The 22491-nt window shown below is 42.0% G+C and overlaps 2 protein-coding genes across 3 annotated transcripts; one reads left to right on the forward strand and one right to left on the reverse strand.

Moving 5' to 3' along the window:
- Window positions 1-59: 59 nt before the first annotated feature.
- Window positions 60-6632, reverse strand: LOC120404022. Its single transcript, XM_039536036.1, has 4 exons — window positions 6555-6632; window positions 4980-5552; window positions 3643-3804; window positions 60-292 (listed from the first exon to the last, which is right to left on the reverse strand). Exons 2-4 carry the CDS (start codon window positions 5506-5508, stop codon window positions 60-62), a joined length of 924 nt encoding a protein of 307 aa, XP_039391970.1. The 5' UTR covers window positions 5509-5552; window positions 6555-6632.
- Window positions 4681-21874, forward strand: TSHB (thyroid stimulating hormone subunit beta). 2 transcript variants are annotated; one of them, XM_039533437.1, is made up of 3 exons: window positions 4681-4808; window positions 19910-20072; window positions 20994-21874. In XM_039533437.1, exons 2-3 carry the CDS (start codon window positions 19911-19913, stop codon window positions 21234-21236), a joined length of 405 nt encoding a protein of 134 aa, XP_039389371.1. In that variant the 5' UTR covers window positions 4681-4808; window position 19910; the 3' UTR covers window positions 21237-21874. The 2 variants fall into 2 exon arrangements, with proteins under 2 accessions (XP_039389371.1, XP_039389370.1); XM_039533436.1 differs by lacking the exon at window positions 4681-4808 and adding an exon at window positions 18814-19040.
- Window positions 21875-22491: the final 617 nt, after the last annotated feature.

Below are 22491 nucleotides of genomic sequence, written 5' to 3' on the forward strand. Positions count from 1 at the left end.
AAAACTAATATTACAACTAATTAAAGAGATTGCTCTATACTACTCTCATTATTACTACATTATGAGTGTTGTGGTGGTGACTGAAATCTATCAAAGGTTGGGGAAAGTCCTTTATAATTTTCACCAGATAGAATTTCAAGTCTGAACTTCCCAGGTCTGGCGCCAAATGGTAAGTATTCAGCTTGAAGCTCATCATCGTCCAGTACAGTCATATTGGGGTTATAAACCCTTGGTGCATCATATAGTCCTCCTGATATCATCAGTGTGTCATCTGGAGTAGTGTATATGTCAGCTGTAAAATATTGAAAGCATTATTAAACATTATTAAAATACTATGGGGAGAAATGTAGCATATTCAAGCAAATCACAAGGCCTAAAATCTTCACTGGGCAAAGATGTAGTCACGTTGTACTACTATTTTGTGTATCTGTGGATTGACTATATATGTTAAAGTAAAAATGGAAATATAAACAACCATCATTGGTCCAGGCAGTAATCCAAATAGCATAGGAGGCAAATGAAAAATAGCAAATGAAAAATTAGCGAATCTACTACTTTATAATCTGTGTTTTGATTTGTACATTCTTCAAGTAGTAAAGTGGTAGAAATTATCTGTTTCTAACGAATTGTGAAGCTGATCAGAATATTAATAAAATAACCTTAAATAAAAGAATAGAAGTACCAGAAAACACTGAAAGAATGCCAGGTTGTTTTGGGTGAGTGGCATTAAAAAAGAGGGGGTATGATAAATGTAGAAGTACTTTGACAAATCTTCACGTTTTAATGGAATATTTTCTCAGTCAAGACCTGAATGAGAGACCACCCAGATGTGTCATTTTAACACAGGATTTTATTAAATCCTTAATTGCCAGCCAGTTGCCCTTTCAATAGTCCATGAAAGATGTTATAGTAAGTACAAAAATATTACTATTATTACATGGGACTGTGGGTTTATTTGTATCCATTTAGTCAGGAAAATAGAATATTTTTAGAAGTTATAATTTATAATATTGAAGCATTTAACTACTGAAGCATTGATGCATTTACCTATGCATTTTTATTTAAGTTTTTAGACTAAATTCTGCTTGGTGTTCCCAGATCCATGTTGTGTCCAGTCCCATTCAATTCAAGAAGATTGTAGTATTGTACCATTATCTGCAAGAAGTATAAGCAGCACAAGCATATCTCTAGCTGTCATTTTCTCAATGCTTGTGTGTGTTAGCTATACAAAGAAATATTTGGATGATTCTCTGTCAATGGCTTTTTAATTCAAATTTATATTAGTGATTCTGTTGACATCAATTTATTAGGCATATTTGTGATTCACCTCCTTTAACTCAGCTAATTTATACCTGAAGTACATACACATTATACATTTGTTATACTACATTTTATTTTGTGAGCTTAATCCACCTAACCAGTTCTCGGGGGGATATAGCCTTTCAGAACCTGATCTTTAAAGCATCTCACCAACTAGAGATAGGCACAGTTTGAAAACTATAACCCCATTGTACCTGCAGATACTAAATAATTACATGTTTTCAGTAAGTGACCCTAATTACCAATGAAAAATTCTGATAAAATGAATTATCAAATTTATTATCAAAAATAAATTGCTGGTGTTGAAAGCGTAGTCTCATTTGCATTTGTCACCACTGCTATAGTCAGTAGAAGACAAAACAATGACTAGAGATAAAAAGAGCATTGAGAGGGAAATCTTTCTTAATTGTTCTGGGGACTTTCTCACTAATGCGTCCCTATTGTAAGAGAAACAAATAAATATATTGGAAGATTTCCAGATTTATTTGTAGGATAGTGTGCCAGTACAAAGGATTCTTTGGCTTGTTACAATGTCATCAGCAGCTCTGAAGATTCTAATTATACACTGTGGCAAGATTAATAAGCAGATTTTTGCCAAAAGAGTCACTGGCTGTCTTCAGTTCCCATTTCATTTAAAGTTATGGAACTATAAGCCTTCCATTAATGAAATATGCTCCAGTGGATGTAAGCCAAGATTCTGTAACAAAAAGTCCCTGGTACCCATATGCTTTCTTGCTTTCATAAATGACAAATATTATTTGCTGCTGTTCCTGCTGCTGTGGAAGCACTGGTGCTAATGTTGACACTGGGTGAGGTGTGTGTGTCATGCATTCTCTGGCCTTGTCTTTACTGCTGAAAAAGTTGTTTTACCTTGGGGTAACTAAAGCTATCTTGATATAAGCACACAGTAAAAATGGGGCACTTTGGTTTTACTGCAAGGTAAGGTAAGGTCAATGCCAGATGGGAGTATAATGCTAACCTCTCTAGTTTATCTTGCAGTAAAACTAAAGTGCCTGGTTTTTATTGTGTTTCCAGCCTGAATTTGGCTAGCTGTTTTAAGCATCTAAAGATGCAAATACATGCCTAATAGTGTTTTTTTTTAAAGCCCCTAGGCAGGTTAGATGTCTAAATACCTTTGAAAATCTGGCCCTATGTGTTTAAGGATTTTTCATTGTTGCTATTTCATTTAACATAATTAATTTCATTTAAACATAAAACACACACATAAATATTAAGTATAATAATATACATTCTGGGTCAAATTCCAGTTTCAAAACCTGCCTGCCTAACTGTCCATAACAGTTGTAATTGGAAAAGATGGTAAGTTCTCACTTCCTGCCCAAAAGTCACATCTTCAGCAGGTGTAAATTGGTGTATTTCCACTGAAATAATTGGAACAATACTGCTTTACAACCACTGAAGATCTGGCACTTAGACCATTTGGTAACATTACTTTACCCAGTGGTTTTCAACCTATGGCCCACAGGCTGCTTGCAGCCCAATCAGCACACAGCTGCAGCCTGTGTGACACCCTCAAGCCTATACAGGTAGTATATATATCAGGGGTCGGCAACCTTTCAGAAGTGGTGTGCCGAGTCTTCATTTATTCACTCTAATTTAAGGTTTTGTGTGCCAGTAATACATTTTATCATTTTTAGAAGGTCTCTTTCTATGTGTCTATAATATATAATTAAACTATTGTTGTATGTAAAGTAAATAAGGTTTTAAATGTTTAAGAAGCTTCATTTAAAATTAAATTAAAATGCAGAGCCCCCCGGTCCAGTGGCCAGGACCCGGGCAATGTGAATGCCACTGAAAATCAGCTCACGGGCCACCTTTGGCACGCGTGCCATAGATTGCCTACCTCTGATGTATATTGTGTGGATGCAGTCCACATAAGACATAGAAAGCTGCATATGTGGCCCACAGTGGTAAATAGGTTGAGAACCACTGCTTTACACTGTTAAAATGTTACCACCTTTTCCCTCAGGGGTTGCTGCATTTCATTACTGGGGGAAGTGGTTGCCTTGAATAAACAATTTGTAATGTGCACATGTAGAATGCACATTTGTTATATGTATCAGAGGGGTAGCCGTGTTAGTCTGGATCTGTAAAAGCAGCAAAGAGTCCTGTGGCACCCTTATAGACTAACAGACGTTTTGGAGCATGAGCTTTCATGGGTGAATACCCACTTAGTCGGATGCATGATCCGACAAAGTGGGTATTCACCCATGAAAGCTCCAAAACGTCTGTTAGTCTATAAGGTGCCACAGGACTCTTTGCTATTTGTTATATGATGCATCTTATTAAAAATATGCCAACCTGTTTCAGAAGAGGTGTCATATAGTGGGTGATGGGAATACTGAGCTCTTCTCTTCCTGTACTTATCAAGACTGCATATGACAATTGCTAGAACAGCAAATGTGAGGATGCTGCTGAAAATAATGATCAGAATGGCCTCTGAATTCCTTAGATGAATTCCTCCTGTTTCAATAAAAGAATTTAGAAAGTTGTTCTTATTTCACAGCTACAAAAACAACAAATCTCAATCTTTAGGTTTCAATATGGCAATACAGAAGGTTTTCATGTGCTAAGTATTAAAGAGACAGATTCAAATTCTAACCTCTCCCTTAAAAAAACCTCCCTAAAATAGACTTGAACTCCCTTAACCTCCAAGCTGCCATGGGGCAACCCAACAGCAACACACCCAAGATGCTATGTTTATTCAAATGAGTCTTGTAGTAAAGTCTGGTTATTTTATTATTATTGTGGTGAATTTTCAAAATAAATGTTTCAGTTTGGGTTTGACCCTCCCAGGTTTACTGTAAATATATGAAAGCAGATCAAAGATATAGCACATGGTCAAAATTTATAAAATCAGGGTACCTAAAGTTAGTCAGCTAAATCCATATTAGGTGCCTAAATTAAAATGACCTGATTTTCACAGCGGCTGAGGACGTGCAGCTTGCATTGAAGGCAATAGGAATTGTGGGTGGTGAGCCCTCTAAAAATCAGGTCATTTTGACGTAACGGCCTAAATAAGGATATAGTTATCTAACATTAAACCACCACACTTTAAAATGTTGGCTTACATGATTATTTATCTTTGTTATGTTGCTAGCATAGATCCCCAATACCTGTTCCATCAACCTGTGCCTGATTTGCAGGAGGCATGGGTGGCCCTCTTTCTCATACTCCTTGTCACCTTGGCTCAGTATGTCTCTTTGTTTCTGTCCTTTCCTGTCTCTGCTTTCCACCGTCTCATCTTGAATTTTTTCTTTTCTATGTAATTTTCAATCTTTGGTTTTCTGTTAATTTTTTTTCCCCTTCCCCTCCCAGGAAGACTCCTTCTCCTCAAGTCCTCCACTCAACAGAAGTTACATACTTTTGGGTGTCCAATGGTAGCTCTTGCAGCTGAGCTGAGTTCATGGGAACAGAGAAGAGAAACAGAATTGATGGTCTGTTCCCAGGACCTGAGGCCTGAACACGTAAGCTGGGAGGGAATGTTGGTACCTGGAAAGCAGCTAACACTTGATACTTGTTGACACATTTGTTGTGTGTACATGATGAACCTCAGTGCCTGATGCCATTGTGCACACAGTGAACTAGTTTGACACCGCAGGTTAGGAAATGCTGCCATAGAATCTAATGACACGTACCTGAAGCCTGTGTTGTAGGAACTGAATCCAAAGCTTTGCTAGTATTTAGTTGTGTGGCTGTAGAAGATTGAGCTGTTGGTTTCAATGTGATTGCAGACATTCTGGGATTAGAATCTTTATCAGTTGCTTGATTAAAGGTTGAAACTGTAGGTGATGTCATAACAGTGTTGAATGTAATAGTAGTATCTGAAGGGCTGCTAGTGTCTGTGTTGAGGGGATGTAGAGTGCTTCGTGCAAAATGTGACAAAGTTGTTAAAGCCAATGAACTAGTTATCTTTGCTGTCACGGCAATTGTATTCCAACTGGAATTTATATTCTGCACTGTGGTTGTATTAACTGCTTCTTTATCTGAAATGGTAGACATTACAATACTTCTAGATACGGTTGTATTTCCAGATACATTGGATATTGCTTCTGTTTGCATGTCTTCATTCATGGGGGGAGGCTGATCTGAAGCCTGAACAGAAAACATCACTACTGTATGACAAATCAAAAGAAGCTTGACACACACACGTTGTATTCCATCCATTATGGCTTCTCACTTTTCCTGCTCAGCTGAAGATTTACCCTTCTCTGTGCAAATATACAAACAAACAAAATCCATGAAGATAAGCAAAATAGATTAACTTAGTGTCTGTGGGCTAGTTCCTGCAGGAGTTTTGGGTGATAGCTGTGACAGTAGCTGGGCTTTATTACTTGGGATTTGAGGGCTTGCTTGTCTACACAGGGACACTCAGGAAAGTAAAGATGAATTAAGGTAGTAAAAATAAAATTAATTAAGGTGTGAAGTTAAAGCAAATACTCTGCAGTATTCACTTAAAATGAACTGTTTCTGCAAATTTTCTTGTCAGTAATATTCACTGTTACCACTGAACTTATTTTCTAGATTTGCAGAAAACAAGGGTGGGCAGGGGTGTGGGGGTGGGGGAAAATGGAGGGGAGGGTTGAAGGGAAACAAAGTTGAAGCAAATTTTGTTACAAGTGTGAACAAATATTAATGGAAAATTGTTTGCAATGCTCAGCTAGTTTCTGTGTTTACCATAGGTTCCTGTTAAAACATTTAACTGTCAACCACTGTAGTTTCTGTTATTATAAGCTACAAGCCTTTTTTTAAGCATGGAAAATTGGAACATTACCTATTATTGCAAAATTATTAGCTTGCTTTTATTGCTTTAGCCCAGAATGCCAGTATTTTGGGATTTAGATATCAGGCTTTTTTTGTTTGTTTGTTTTTGTTAAACAATAGAATAAACTAGAGTTGATCGAGTACCTGACACAACACTACACACTGTAAGTCAAACCAACAAGTTGTCTTGATAACTGCAAAGAAACCCCAAATTTACAAACTCCAAGTGAAATATCAAACACTTTTGGAACTTAAAACTAAAGTGCAAACCAAGCATGTCCAAGTACTTCCGGGTGACTCGTAGCTGAGAGCCGACATTAATGACGCAATTACATTCCACACACTTTGTATTCGCTGTCTTAGTGTTCAAAATAAGTGGAATTTTTAAATGCCATATGGCAATATCAAATCAGAACAAATTTTACCAAAATAATACTTTCAGAACTCACCTAGCCTATGAAACGCGGTGGCACTCGTACCTGCAGGTAGTTCTGAGTAACAGATACACTGTCTTAGCATGTTCCTGTTTATTCAGACTCTGGAATACACTCAGTGGAGGGCAGGGTGAAACACTGAGGTGTCTCTATGGTAACCAATGGAGTTGCAGTGGAGTTTTGAGATTAGTCAGGGATAACTGCACTAGGGTTGGGTTCACCTGTCTATGAATCTATCCAGGTCACATTACAGGAAGGTGTGTGTGTCACGCTAGCAGTTACCAATAACTTAATTTCACAATAGTTTTAAAAAGCAGCTTTTGCCGACCTAGAGACAATTTTAGACTCTTGTAAAGAATATATGTAGCAATCCCGTCAGATGTTTTCCCTCAGACGTGGTGTAGGTGTTTAAATCTTCTTGCTAATAGCAATGCCATTCTCTGATCAGAAACAGTGAGTTTTAGAAAACCTATCCGACATGCATGATAGTTACAGTAAAGGACAAATTAAACCCAGAACAAAGATAATACTCAATGCAACTTCTAAATACAAAAGGACTAAAAAAAATTAAGGTACAGGAAATAAATGAAAGTACTAAAACAAGACCCAGGAAAAGTGAAGCTCTATTATCACTAGACTCCAGGGGCTCTTTCCTTCTTGTGGGTGTCAGTATTATACCCAATTCTTGACTGCCCATTTCTTCAGCTAATGCAGATTTTTCAGCTTTCTCTTTGTCTCTAATCACCTGTGTTTTTGGAGTCGCATTCTTGGAGATCAACAGTAAAAATTCAGAATTGGGGAGGGATGTGAATTTGATGATCTGCAATGTCTTTTCCATCTTTCACACCCCTATGTTACTCTGAAGAAGGTACAGAGATGAAAATCCAGATTCTCATTTACACTAAGATCACTTTATATCATTGATAGTTTGAAGGGGCTTTAAGATGGGAATAAATTATATTTAGTATAAAAGAAAATCAGTCTCAGAATCTTTAGGTGAGCTGGTGCTTGCAGGTCGGAAGTAAAAAGCAGATGTGACTGCATGTTCTCTTATTTAATGTGACACATTGTGGTACATGGAAAGATAATAGGCTAAGTTCTGCTCTCACTGATCCTGAAGCCAAAGGAACAACTCTGGATTTAGGACAGTGTCAGTGGTAGTAGGTTTTTGCCCAGTGTGAGTGTCCTGTTTTCAACCTCCAGGTTTCTTCTCTTTATCCATCTCATATGCTAGCTCTCTGGGAGAAACACAAGTTTATCACAGTATCAGAGGGGTAGCCGTGTTAGTCTGGATCTGTAAAAGCAGCAAAGAGTCCTGTGGCACCTTATAGACTAACAGACGTATTGGAGCGTGAGCTTTCTTGGGTGAATACCCACTTCGTCAGATGTGGGAATTCACCCACGAAAGCTCACGCTCCAATATGTCTGTTAGTCTATAAGGTGCCACAGGACTCTTTGCAAGTTTATCACAGAGCATGAAGCCTTTTCGGGGGCAGGTTTCATCCATATATCTACCTTGGATTCGGGCACTAAATCAGCCCTTTTCATTCTGAAAAACCCTCCTGCAAAAAGGCCACTGCTCTTGGCTCACTCTCTCACAGCAGCGCTATTAATATCTTGGATGCATAAGAAAAGGAAAAATGAACTTACCAGTAGAATCCCCTTCCTGATTTAAGAGAACATCTCTTACCTGTGCTAGAATAAAGTACTAAATATCCTCAAGCCTATTAACTGACTGAACATAATTGTTTTGGCAACACTCACAGGTAGGTGAATCATTAACATGCCATTTTGCATTCATAGTACAAGTGGGAAAGAGGACCTTTTGTTTTCCCAGGTAGTTCAGGTCAAACCGGCACCTGAAAAACAGTGAGTAAAAAATCTTATCTGGATAGATTTGGATAGATCAGGGGTCGGCAATCTTTCAGAAGTGACTGCAGCCGCGCCCCGCACCATTCCTCCTGCCCAGGCTGCAGCCCAGCGCCCCCTCTGGGGCTCCTGCAGGCTGCAGTGGATGTATGCAGGCGCCAGCCCCCATGTGCCCCCGGCTCCCCCCTTGCCTAGGGTTACCTTATTTCAACAATCAAAAAAGAGGGGAGAGCCCTGCCCTAGCTCCACCCCCATCCACTCCCTCCCACCTTGATTGCCCTGGTCAGAACCCCGAGCCCCCCCACTCCTTGTCCCCTGACTGCCCCCTCCTGAGACCCCCCCACCCTAAGTGCCCCCCTAGGACCCTACCCCCTACCTGTCCCCTGACTGCCCCAACCCGTATCCACCCCCACCCCCAGACAGACCCCCGGGGACTCTCGCGCCCCATCCAACCACTCCCCACCCCCTGACAGGACCCCCAGAACTCCCGACCCATCCAACCCTCCCTCTGCTCCCTGACTGCCCCCAGGGACTCCCCTTACCAGGCCAATGCTGGTCAGACACTGGCTCCACGTGGAGACAAAAATCCACATGGAGTGCTGAGACAGCGGGAGTAGGGAAGCTGCAGGAGGGACAGCGGCGGCTCACACTTCCGGGAGCCACAGAACCTGAGCATGGTGAGGGAGGAGCCGGGGGGTGTGCCTGCCCGGGCTGCAGCCTGGTGCCCCCCCCAGGGGGGCTTCTGCAGCGTATGCATGTGGGCGGTGGTCCTCGTGCGCCCACTGGCTTCCCCCTTGCTGCGCTTGGGCTCTGCGGCTCCCGGAAGTGTGAGCCGCCGCCCCTCCCGCAGCAGGCTCAGGGCCCCGCGCCCCGGCAGCTCACACTGCAGGCCTGGGGTTCCGTTCACTCAGCTGGCAGCGGGCTGAGCGGGGCAGGCGTCTGGGATCCCGGTGGCACGCATGCTGTAGGTTGCCGACCCCTGGGATAGATAATGGGCTGACATACTACAAAATGACTGGCAAATTTTCACTGTCACAATGTCACTTGACAACTCACATAACAGATTGTAATTAAAGCAACTTGTGAACAGCAGTGCAATTGAAATAAACACATGAAATCCAGAAAGGCCAAAGCAGAATTTTATTTGCCATGTTTGTTAACAACTACATTTAGCAAAACAGGTTGAAGATAAGTTTGGAAAGTTACTTATTTTATAATAAAACCCAATTTGAATAAAAGTTGGTATTTTTATTTTACAGAGACCGTAATATAAGTTTCCTACCATTGTATTAATTTTTAGATAAAGTTTTTCAAATAAATGTTGGTATTTGCATTTCAGTTCAGAATAGTTTATGGGGCATAGATAACCTAAAAATGGAGCATACCTAAATTGTCACAGAAGGAAATGCATAGAGTGCTTCCAAAGCTCTAAGACACCCACTTTCCATTGTTCAACAGCTTGTTTTTTAGTTTGTTAAAAGGCAACAAAATTAAAGGGAAATTTGTTTACACATTGTACAACTAATTTGTAGAACTTAATGCCACAATATGTAATTGAAACCAAGATCTTAGCAGGATAAAAAAGGATTAGACATTTATATGGATACAGAGCACATCCACAGTTGCATTACATGGTGTCATAACTATAAAGGGAAGGGAACAGCCCTCCTGTGTACAATACTATAAAATCCCTCATGGCCAGACACACCAAAATCCTTTTACCTGTAAAGGGTTAAGAAGCTCAGGAAACCTGGCTGACACCTGACCCAAAGGACCAATAAGGGGACAAGATACTTTCAGATGTTGGTGGGGGGAAGGCTTTTGTTTGTGCTCTTTGTTTTCGGGGTTGTTCGCTCTTGGGACTAAGAGGGACCAGACATCAATCCATGCTCTCCAAATCTTTCTGAACCAGTCTCTCATATTTCAAACTTGTTAGGGTACATCTAGACTACCCGCCGTATTGGCGGGTAGCGATCGATTTCTCGGGGATCGATATATCGCGTCTCATCTAGACGTGAAATATCGATCCCCGAAAGCGCTCCCGTTGACTCCGGAACTCCACCAGCCCGAACGGCGGTAGCGGAGTCAACGGGGAGCCGCGGATGTCGATCCTGCACCGCGAGGATGACAGGTAAATTGATGTAACATACTTCGACTTCAGCTACGCTATTCACGTAGCTGAAGTTGCGTATCTTAGATCGATCTCCCCCCCCGCCCAGTGTAGACCAGCCGTAAGTAACAGCCAGGCAAGGTGTGTTAGTTTTATTTTTGTTTTCTCAACTTGTAAATGTTCCTTTTTGCTGAGAGGATTTTACCTCTGTTTGCTGTAACTTTGAACCTAAGGCTAGAGGGGGTTCCTCTGGGCTCTATAAATCTGATTACCCTGTAAAGTTATTTTCCATCCTGATTTTACAGAGATGATTTTTACCTTTCTTTAATTAAAAGCCTTCTTTTTAAGAACCTGATTGATTTTTCCTTGTTTTAAGATCCAAGGGGATTGGATCTGGACTCACCAGGAATTGGTGGGGGAAAGGAAGGGGGATGGTTAAATTCTCCTTGTTTTACGATCCAAGAGGTTGGATCGGTGTTCACCAGGAATTTGGTGAAGAAATCTCTCAAGACTATCCAGAAAAGGGAGCTAGTATTTGAGAGTTTTCCAGATAACTCAGAAATCTGGATGGTGGCAGCGAGACCAGATCTAAGCTGGTAGTTAAGCTTAGAGGTGTTCATGCAGGTCCCCACATCTGTACCCTAAAGTTCAGAGTGGGGAAGGAACCTTGACACATGGGTTAAGAACAGCCATATGGGTCAGGCCAATGCTCCATCTAGCCCAGTATCCTGTCTTCTTACAGTGGCCAATGCCAGGTATTTCAAAGGGAATGAACAGAACAGGTAATCATCAAGTGATCCATCCTGTGTCGCACATTCCCAGCTTCTGGCAAACAGGCTAGGGACACTTCAGAGCATGATTTTGCATCCTCACCCATCCTGGCTAATGGCCATTGATGGACTTAACCTCCATGATGTTCTTTTTTGAACCCTTTTCTAGTCTTTGCCTTCACAAAGAGTGGCAAAGAGTTCCACTGGTTGACTGTGCATTAGATATACTTCCTTTTGACTTACTAATGTGGATTAGGAAGAAACTTCACATATGGGCAGGTTTCTCCCTAATTACCCGCTAAGTGGTTTCTTGCACATTCCTCTGTAACATTTGGTGTTGGTCACTGTCAGAGGTGGGACTGGATTATATGGACTATATGGTCTGATCCAGTCTGGGAATTCTTGTGTTTCTAATCCACTGAAACATGTCATTGCCTTTTTTTATAAACAGATATTATTCTATTCCCTTTGTAAGGAATCAGCATAAATAATAAGGCTGAGTAGTGTGAGTATGAGATACTGACTAGACAGTGAGTGTGTGCAGACAGGGAGTTGGAAATTAATGGAAGTATCACTCAGGGACATCACGGATTAACAATTCTACAATAAAGAAATGTAATCTTAGGAGTCAAGAAGCCTCTCTGAGGGGAATTTGCTCTTTTTCACATTGTGATGGGATGTATGCCCCCCACAGTTAGTGAAATGGTTAATGTGGGTCTGAAAAGCTAATCAATCCATGTTGTTGCAACTGAAGGGAGGGCCAGACCCAATTACAGATGAGTCCCAACTTCAGAATGAGTTAGGCGGTTAATATAAAGAGAGGAAGCACAGACTAGAAGGAGGCTTCAGGGATAAATTCTGCAGTGTTTCTTTGCAAGATTCCCAGTTGTATCTGAAGGCAAGACAGCAGATAGAAGGGTAAGAGGCAATCCTGGCCTCCAATACTTGTATTTGCCTCTGATTTTTAGTTCTGAAGGAGAGATGAACATTCATTGGTACTTCCAGCTTGTCCTTCAGAAAGGGGTGTAGTGTCCTCTCCTTCCCAAATACATGTGCACACAAAATACCCAAAGCTAGGACACATTCCACTGAAGTTCAATGGCTTTTATGAAAAGAGGGGGCCAAACTGCAAGTACCTTGAGGTTTAGTGCATAAGAGCAATAGAACTTCACAGGCTCAGCCTTCTCTCTGGACAGATTAACGTGCAGCAAGAATGGTTTCTTGATAGCAGATCTAAATACATGCTAAAATTACAGTTGTGATCAGTGATGAAAAGTTGCGTAAACAAGGCTAAAACCTCACTTCCAGTCATTCTGGCTGCACACAGTGCTCTGTTCTGTATAAACAACAATAATTAAGCGGATTATGTTGTATTTTCAATATCTAAATGGAGATAGTTATCATATGCTATGCAACGAAGAGAGAGTATTAGTGTTGAAATCCTTGGTTGGTAAGGAAATACTGCAGCTAATCCTGGAAGCGGAGGAGCAGAACTGTGATCTGTGAATCTTTGATTACAAAAGATTAGAGCTAGAAGGAAACATTAGAAGAGATTACTCTGAGAGCCCGCGATGGACAAATGGACTTTGATAATTCATCAGCCACAAATATTTTAAATGTGAAAGCAAATGTGTCTATCTCTTTGCTAGGATCTTATTTCCCTTTGTCACTGGAGCTCTGCATTGGGATGGTACTGGCAACAATTCGCCAACCATAACTGTGATCCCGTTCCTGACATTTTTCTTCTGCTCAACCACCTAAACTAGCCCAATACTCTGGGATCTCGCTGCCTTGTTGCTAAATGTTGGCTTTGTCTCCAATTCCAGTATTATCTGCAAACATGGAGATTTTTTAAATTCCAAAACCCAGAATCTTACTTATAATAGTATGAACAGATTTACTCACACTGATTTTAGGCTAGCTCACTCATAACACCTACAAAATTTGCTGTCATTGCTTCCTCTTGTTAAGCTAGCTTTCCATCTGCCTCCTTCCTCCCACTTGATATTCTCTTTCCCGATTCTATCTTGACATTAGGCATTGGTCTCTGTTGTAGATCCTTGTCAAATGATTCAGTGAATGCCAATGTATGTATAGAATGTCTCTGGCCTACCAATCCTGCATACCAAACCAAATATTTTTATCCCTGATTTGGTTCCTACCATTGTGATTACCCATAACATTTCTTGTGTAGCAGCAGCACAGAGGCTTTCACTTCATGAAAGTGTAGATTACTGATGTCAGAGAACTAATTGTTTTGGTTAGCAGAAAGGCTAGAGATAAATAATTCACAGTGTGACTGACTGTCACTGAATGCAGCTGAGAGCTCGAGGGCTGCAGTGGCACATTGAGAATCTGTATAACTGAGCAGGCACCAGGTCAACAGTGGGTCAAGAGGAGAAATCGATCTACAGGAGTCTTAAGAGTAAACTCTAGACTCTACTGGACTATTCAGGGAGATGCTTGCAAAAGCAGCTTTATGAACTTAAGGAAATGCTCTTAGACCATAGCAGCAGGAATCAGAGAGGCAGTCAGACAGGGACCTAGCTGTAGTGAGAGGAGCCCCAAGTTTAGAGAGAGGCCCAGGGTGAAAGGGAACAACATTGTCCAGTGCACAAGGGAAGGCTGCGCACCACCAGTTTAATGGCTTGTGTAAGTCACTGGAGAAAACAGCAGACTTATATCCTGTCTGATGAGGCCTCAGGTACGTCAGTGGTACAGGCAGAGAATTGAGCCCAATGGTAGCAACGGTGAAAAAGTCACTAGTCGGGACATTGAGTTGCAATGAACAAATGTACCACAGAAATACCACCAGGCACAATGATGAATTATGCTCCACTGCTCTTCATACAACATGCCCGGCTCTGTGCAATGGCTCACTGTAGCACTGAATTTATTCATGGAGTTCAAGGTCAAAGGCCATCAGATCATCTAGTTTGTCCTGTATAACACAGCGCAAAGAATTTCACCAAATTATCCCTGTATAGAGACCAATAATGTGTTTGGCATCCATTCTTGATACAAAGATATCAAGAGATGAAGAATCCACCACGTTCCTTGGTAGTTTGTTCCAGTGGTTAATCATTCTCCGCATTAAAAATGTATGCCTATTTTTAATTTCAATTGTTCTGGCTTTAGCTTTGAGCCATCAAATCACCTCTATACTCCTACTCACTGCTCCTGTTTCTACATCCATGGGTCATGTTAGACTTTTTTTGCCACAGTGTCAGATTGACAGCTTAGGTTGCATTGTTTGTCCACTGTGTCTCCTTTTCAGAGTCATTGCTTTCCAGGAACAGTCCCCCATTCTGTAGGAGACATTTGCTCCTAGATTTCTGACCTTGCATCTGGCTATATTAAAACACATTTGTTTGAAAGGGACCAACTTTCCAAGTGATCCAGATCACGCTGTATGACTGCCCTGTCTTCATAGTTATTTGCCATTCCACCAATTTTTGTGTAATCTGCAAATTTTATCGGAAATGGTTCTTTTTACTTTTACTTCCAGATCATTGATGAAACTGTTGAAAGCAGTAGGCTTAGAACAAATTCATTTGGAACCTCGCTAGAAACACCCTCCATTTAGTGGCGATACTCAACTGACAACTGTTATTAGTGTTGCTAGTGCTGCTGTTCTTGGAGCATCTGTGTATTCTGCGCCAGCGTAGATTGTTGATTCAGCACACCTCAATGTTACTCCTAAAGAAGGACTGTAGGCTTGGTTCCATGGCGAAGGCTCAGCGAAGGTTTATTATCAACAAGGCATGGTATCAGAGCTCCACGTACCAAGCTGCAGGTTCACTAATGCATTTTCTGCACTTTATTACTTCCAATTTAAATTGATTGCTACTTGATTTCCCTTTTTCCATTTGTTTATATATTTCTAATTGCTGCCTTTATTTCCCCTCTTAACCAGGATGAGTTTTTAACCCAAGTTTTCCTCGTTTGTGATTGTAGAATTGTGGCTCTTTTGGACATGTAATGAACTCTTCTTAAGCAACTACCAATTTTCATTCATATTTTTGTGTCTAAAGGTTTTTTTTGTGTCTAAAGGTTTTCTCCCAGTCAGTTTCACTCATAATATTCTTCAGCTTTGGAAAATGATCCCTTTTGAAGTACTTAGCTGGTTGGCTCTGTCCTCTGTTTGCTCATACTAAATGTAAACAGCATGTAATATGGTGAGGGCACATTCATTCCTTATCCACTGGGTTCCTTATGTCAGGACCAGCAGCTACAAGCACAACCCCAACAGCCTGGGGTCCTATATGTAAAGGACTTTGAGATCTGTGGGTAAAAGCAGGGGCGGCTCTAGCTTTTTTGCCGCCCCAAGCACGGCAGTCAGGCAGCCGTTGGTGGCTTGTTTGCGGGAGGTCCCCAGTCCTGCGGATTTGGCGGCTTGCCTGCGGGAGGTCCGCCAGTCCCGCGGCTTCGGCATACCTGCCGCCGAATTCACGGGACCGGTGGACCTCCTGCAGGCGCGCCGCCGAACACTGCCTGACTGCTGCCCTCACAGGAACTGGCAGGGCGCCCCCCGCGGCTTGCTGCCCCAGGGACACGGTTGGAACGCTGGTGCCTGGAGCCACCACTGGGTAAAAGGCACTAGTTGCTCCCCAACTGTACCCTTTGCAAGTATGCTGTGAAGGTGACAGGTGTCAGATGCCAGTGTTTTGACTTGTGCAGGACTGGAAGAGAGAATCTAGATAGGACAGGTGTCTATGAAGTTTTTGCATCTCGCTGGATTTTATCTCCCCCTTACCACATTTTGGAGGAAATATGTTTTCTCTTGCGTTGACCTTTTCTATCCTTTCTGGATCTCAGTAGAAACTCCAGTGTCCTTGTGCATGCTTATAAATATTAGATTTTCTCAGGCAGGAACTTTATTCCCTAAGACTAAAGTTTTATGCACATACACTCACATGTATAAATATATATGTACCCACACAAACAGTATATCTAGTTACATTTTAATTATATCAGGATAAGAAAGAGTTAAATAGTAATAGGAGCAAAATATCAGTATTATAATTTTACTGCTGAAGCAGCATGGACAGATGTTACTGAGAGTACAATTAATACAACATTCATACCCTTAAGCCAGAAGTAGTCATGCCTAATTCCTGGCAGGTTATATAAAGAAACCCATTATTAGAGACCCCTGGGAAATGAAGGGGGAGGAGTAAAAAGTGTTTTTTCTGACATTATGGTATAACTGAAGGACTACCCCAGGACAAAGAGACACGTGCTGCAGTCTGAAGTTATGGCAGTGAGGTAACCTAATGTGCCAGCGAGTGGAGTAGCTTGGCATTAGTCTGGGCTAACTGGATCCCTTCTGCCCAATTCACTCTGTGCTCACCAAAGTCAAGTTAATCTTAATTGTATTGAATTTCTCATGTCCATGTAAATGGAGAACTGGGCTGTTGCTACGTGACATGTTTTGGATCAGATTCACGAAAACTTAACGGCAGCTAGTGGTTACTGAGGATGTGTCTGGGATGCTAACAGTGGAGTAAGAACCAGCAAAGCTCTAAGGACAAAATAAATGAGATAGGAAGGCAGGTTGGCTACTGATAAAACAGGAGAGTGCAACAGCCCTACTATAAATGAGAATGCACATGTCTCATCGAGGCCAAGTCACATGCACCCACACAACCCCCTTAGCCACCCAGACTGCTTCCCCAGGATCTGTCCAGTCTCCACTGGGACCTGAGCACTCCCATTTCTAGACATTCTTCAGACATAGTTTTTCATATGGTGCTTCTAGCTATGCTGCATATAGCTGTTTATAGAGACTTGATTCCCTTTGGATATGACTAACTTCTGAGTCATTTATTGCCATCAATCTTTTGCAAAATAGGTTCAATGCCCAAATAATTTCTGTATCTACTTGTATGGATAGATTAAAACTCCTCCTCCCATGTGAAATGGTGGAGTGACAGGGAATTTTTTCAAATTAACTACAGTTTTAATCTTACTAATTTTGGACTAGATTCACAAAAGGACTTAGGCATCTAAGTGCCATTTTAGGCACCTATATTCCAGAATGAAGCCCCACTGGGATTCACAAACCCCATGATCTGCCACTGAAGCTAGTAGGTGGCACAACTTGCTTAGCACCTAAATTTTTGCAATAAGCATTCTCTATGTGCCTACATTTCTGCATGTGCACTGCAGCCCCACCCCTGGCCTCTGGATACCTAGGCCCCAGAACGATGCATGAGCTGGGGGAAGATAGGCATTCCTCTGCCAAAGTTGCCTGTGGGGATTGATCCACTAAGCATGGTCGTAGTTCAACTACTAAGTTGGACCTCTATAGAGGAGCTTATGCAAAATGGCTGGATGGCAGAGAGGACCTCCCTCCTAACTTTCAGCTCGCCGCCCCCCCTCCCCCGAGTTCAAGTCCTCCCTGTACCTGAGAGGAAGAAGAGATTTGAACAGGGTTGTACTACCATTCAGGTGAGTGCCTACACACAAGGCAAGGGGATATTCTGATGTGGGTCACCATCAGTCTCTGCTGTTGAAGCTGTTCCATTGTGAATAAATAATTTTTAAAAAGTCATTGGAACAGTGAGACTGGATCCTGGGTCTCCCAAGTAGTGCTCTAACCATCAGGATAGAGAGTCATTCTAATGATTGAGATCTCTCATGCTCTGGCTGAGTGACTCATTATTTATTTATAGTGGAACAGGTTCAACAGGACAGACTGAGGGAGCCCCCCATATCAGAATATCCCATATATAGCCAGTGAGTGGGGCACTCATCTGAGAGATGGCAGATCCTTTCTCACCTCAGGTGGAGATAGGGCTTGAGCTGGAAGTCTTCCACATCCCAGGTGAATACCCTAACCACTTGCTAAAAGTTATGAGGGAGCATCTCCTTGCAAAAATGGTGTAGTCACCTAACCACAAGAGAGAGTCTGCAGCTGAAAATCCCAAGCAAAGTGAGGTGCTGAACTTCCTGAGTGGAGCAGATCTTAGGACATCTCCCTCTTCTTGGAATCTGCCATTGGCTAATTGAGATGGGGAACTGCCTAGCATGCTAACTTTTGCGAATCCCATTCTGGGATGTCTGTGTCTCCCCATTCATTGTACAGGGAGCCCCAGTGCCTGACTTAGACTTCATTAATCCCAGTGATTTTCTAGGCACCTGAAAGTTAGATGTGGTGATGCTGAGTGGCACCATGCCTAAGTTTCTTCCTGAATCTAGCCCTTTCTGTGCCTGCTACTGCCTCTCTTTGTTATGTCTATCTGGTTTCTGGTCACACTAGTCAGTGGGAGCCAGAATTAAGTCCTTCTCCAAAATAAACAATTAGGGAAAAATAAACATCTGTAATTCCTATAGCAGCCCTCAGTTCTAAGCATCCAGGTTGGCTATATGTCCATGGTAGTCTTTTTGTCGTGATGTTACAGTCCTAACTCATCAATAAAATCTTTTTTAAAGCAACACTTGGTTTAAAAGGCTGAGAGGAAAATGAGTGTTAAAGTAATTAGATTTCCAGTCCCAGTTTCCATGTGAGGATATAATTGGAACATTTGTTCCAATTACATTTGCTTTATAGTTCAGTATGAATTTTCAATAGATAGGTTTGAGATAAGAAAGCAGCAATTCAAATGCAATTATATAAACAGTACACTCAGCCTGGTATTAGCTTGGAGAGTATAAAGCACAGTGAGAGCTTGTGCTAGGTCACAGCCTCTCCAACTCCACAATGCAGACTCAGGCTCCTGTACTGAGGAAAGATTCAGCTGCCAACAGGTTGGTCTTTGCAGGTTCAGCATTGTTGCAGCTACTGGGTGTTGTAAACTGGACAACATAATGGCTTTGGCTGGGGAAACTAGAAGCTGAGAGAATTCAGGGGTGATGTCCATAAATTTATAGACACTGTCAGTTCAACTTTGTACTTCAGAGGCTGTTGAGCAGACCTTGGAGCTAATCAGAGCTTCATTCTAGGGATCCCTCAGCATGTATGGGAAAGGTCAGCAGCGCTGGTAGATGGTTGATTGATTTGAACTCTTTATTGATCTGTCTTTTGTTGTCATTTACAAGAATGTTACTTAATTACTGACAGTGTGCATCTCTCACCAGCTCCAGTCAGTGGGCCTCTACTTAAAACAGCCAATTGGAGTGTCAGAAATGTGGTGGTGTAGTCTGTCTACACAGCCATTTCTTTTCATTCTTTCACCATTTTATAGGACTCGCTTTCTTTAAAGCCAATGGGATTATTTTGGGTTCTGTGTTTGAACTCTAGAGCTCATTGTTTCTTTCATGTGTCACATTTCTTAGATCCTTTAGTAGGGAGGGTTGGGGAAACTTCCTGCTATTTTATTGTATCAGCATTTTAGGACTCATTAACAGAAAGCTCTGTGTAATGGGATTTAATAGGAGGAAGTGAACATGAGATTTGCCTCATTGTTCCGTGTTTTGGCACCCTGCCTCTGGCAGCAGTCAGTACTATTTCAAATAAAGGACTGAGGGTAGTGGAACTTTGTCAGGTTCTTGTTAGACACAATTTCATTGTCTTTCCCTTTTGTGAATAATATAACTGGTTCCTCAGTGGCTTTTGAGAACATGGCAGGAGGCCACATCTAATGCTTTCTCCTTTGATATTTTGTCTTTTCATTTAGCATGAGTCCCATCTTTCTGATGTCCCTTCTCTTTGGCCTGACTTTTGGGCAGGCAATGTCTTTTTGTGCACCCACTGAGTATATCATCCACGTGGAAAAGAGAGAATGTGCCTACTGCCTGGCCATCAACACAACCATCTGTGCTGGATTCTGCATGACACGGGTACCAGGCGCTATTCTGTTCTAGGCGGGTGCTTCTATTGTGCCCACTGCTGTGGTATGAACATCTGAGCTCACTCATTATTTCCTCTAGAAAATCAGCGGGACAAACTATTAATCTCTTAGGTTATTTACAATAGATAGAAAATCACAGACTTGACACATTTGGCAAATCATTCAGACACAGAGGCGATGGAGGGAGGGGGGAGAAGCCATCTGATGGATCAGGTGCCTATAGCAAAAATGTTGTATTAGCAGATTGGCGGCTACTGCTCACGTTGCAATGGCTTCTTCTCCTATGAATTTGGGGGTTAGGATAGAAAAGAGGTTCTTCTCCCACTTAATGAGGGACAGAATTTTTTAAAAAAAGAACAGGAGTACTTGTGGCACCTTAAAGACTAACAAATTTATTTTAGCATGAGCTTTCGTGAGCTACAGCTCACTTCTTCGGATGCACAGAATGGAAAATTACTAAGTGAATTGTTTCAGTAACTTCTGCCTCATCATGTGTGCAGCTGGTAAGTTAATGCACTGATCACAGTGATGGCAGTACAGTGTGGGGAGAGAGGTGTCTCTTACATAGGCAAGTCCCATGCTACCCTTAGAGCCAGCACCTAAAATCCCACCCTTAAACCAATAGGCAGTCAGTGGAGGTCACGGAGCTCTGGTGTCACTTGTGGGTTTACTGCTGAGCCAGGCAGCAGGTGCAGCATACTGTGGAAATCTTCATAGAGATGTGGAGACTATTCACATGCAGATTTTCAGTGAGGGATCTCAGTAGAATTATTCTAGAAATGCATCCATTACAGTCTGCAGGGAAAGATGCCTGCCTTCTGAACACAATCCGAGTGACTCAGGGAGGTCTTGTCACTGGGTCCTTCAGTAAAACAGAATAACAACATCTCTCTTTTTTATTTTTTTGTAGGACAGCAATGGTAAGAAGCTGCTCCTCAAAAGCGCCCTGTCCCAGGATGTGTGCACATATAAAGACATGGTGTACAGAACAGTGGTACTCCCTGGCTGCCCACGACACACCGTCCCCTATTACTCTTACCCAGTGGCAATGAACTGCAAGTGTGGTAAATGTAACACTGATTACAGTGACTGCATTCATGAGACAGTCAGGACAGACTATTGCACTAAACCACAGAAGTCCTATAATGTGTGAGCTTATTACTGAATGAGGTAGAAATGTACCTTCTGCCCCACAGTTAGCTAGTGGCTATCTATAACTGACTCATGAATAAAATTGTATTTCACAACAGATCTGCAAGTTGGTCTGTAGGATTTTTTAATCTAAAGGAATCCTAGCAAATTTACTGTTGTATCACCCTGAGCAACTGCAACACTGGAGGGCACTGGTGGAAGTGAAGCGAGGCAAAAAGGATAAAAATAATTGGTGTGCAGGGAGGAGTTAGGCATTGCTAGGGGGATGCGCCCTGGCCTATTGGATGATGTTCTAAGATGTGGTGATGCTGCTGTGTCATCTCCAGGCTCAACACCTGATTGTGATTATTTATTTTGGATCTGTTCCATGCCCCTTGGTGCCTTCTAGCCTGGGTCACTGCAAAGTGCTCATTTCCTCTTTGCTCTCAGGTGCTGACATACATGTATACAGCTTAATACTGTCTGTCTGAGAGAGGCCTCTCCCCATGTGTAGTGTCCTTGGGTGCGCAAGAGATATGTCTGTGGCTTTAAACATCTGAGGTTGGGAATTCCAGAATCAAGGACTTTGCATTGAAAAAAAACCCTTCCCCACTTGACTGAAGGAGCCTGGGTTTGTTGAGCTTTATGGCTTATCTGTAATTTATGTTGAAGGGTAAAGGGAGAAGGGGTAAGTTGAACCTTCTGTTTGAATTTTGCTTGTAAAGATTATATGAAATGTGGTTCAGACATATTGGTAGGGTGACCAGATGTCCCGATTTTATAGGGACAGTCCTGATATTTGGGGCTTTTTTTTATATGGGCTCCTATTACCCCCCCAACCCCTGTCCCGATTTTTCACACTTGCTGTCTGGTCACCCTACATATTGGGCTTGGGCACTTCAAAAAATAAATAAAATAGGTGGCACATGGTCCTCTCCCAATGTACATTAAGTGGAATTACACATGCCCTGCTCCTCAATTTGGGGTCTACACCCACTCTGTGCACAGTAAGTGGCAGCCTTCTTTTAGGTGCTGAGTAGGCATGGGTGAAGAGTCTGTGCCCACTCGTAGGGAAATAAGAGAAGCTGAATGAATGAATTTTTGCCTCACTGTGAACCCCTGCAGATGTGAAACTGCAACAGGTGCTCAATGGTAAGCTATAAATAAAACAGACCAAACACGTAGTGACAGGGCTAGGTAATTTCTAGCAGGTGGTTCACAGTAGGGAAAAAAAGCTGCAGAACCCACTTACAGAATTTTACATCCCTAGCATTCAC

This window comes from Mauremys reevesii, linkage group 4 (genome assembly GCF_016161935.1).
Source record: "Mauremys reevesii isolate NIE-2019 linkage group 4, ASM1616193v1, whole genome shotgun sequence".
Lineage (NCBI taxonomy): Eukaryota > Metazoa > Chordata > Testudines > Geoemydidae > Mauremys > Mauremys reevesii.

What these genes read in the sequence shown, in the direction of transcription:
- LOC120404022 (XM_039536036.1), bottom strand. Translation starts at nt 5,508, where the DNA reads ATGGATGGAATACAACGTGTGTGTGTCAAGCTTCTTTTGATTTGTCAT. An exon ending in TCCTACAACACAGGCTTCAG is followed by an intron (nt 3,805 to 4,979) that starts GTACGTGTCATT and finishes TTATTGAAACAG; the next exon opens with GAGGAATTCATCTAAGGAAT. An exon ending in TGACACCTCTTCTGAAACAG is followed by an intron (nt 293 to 3,642) that starts GTTGGCATATTT and finishes AATATTTTACAG; the next exon opens with CTGACATATACACTACTCCA.
- TSHB (XM_039533436.1), top strand. Translation starts at nt 18,994, where the DNA reads ATGCAGACTCAGGCTCCTGTACTGAGGAAAGATTCAGCTGCCAACAG. An exon ending in AAAGATTCAGCTGCCAACAG is followed by an intron (nt 19,041 to 19,909) that starts GTTGGTCTTTGC and finishes CTTTTCATTTAG; the next exon opens with CATGAGTCCCATCTTTCTGA. An exon ending in CTGGATTCTGCATGACACGG is followed by an intron (nt 20,073 to 20,993) that starts GTACCAGGCGCT and finishes ATTTTTTTGTAG; the next exon opens with GACAGCAATGGTAAGAAGCT.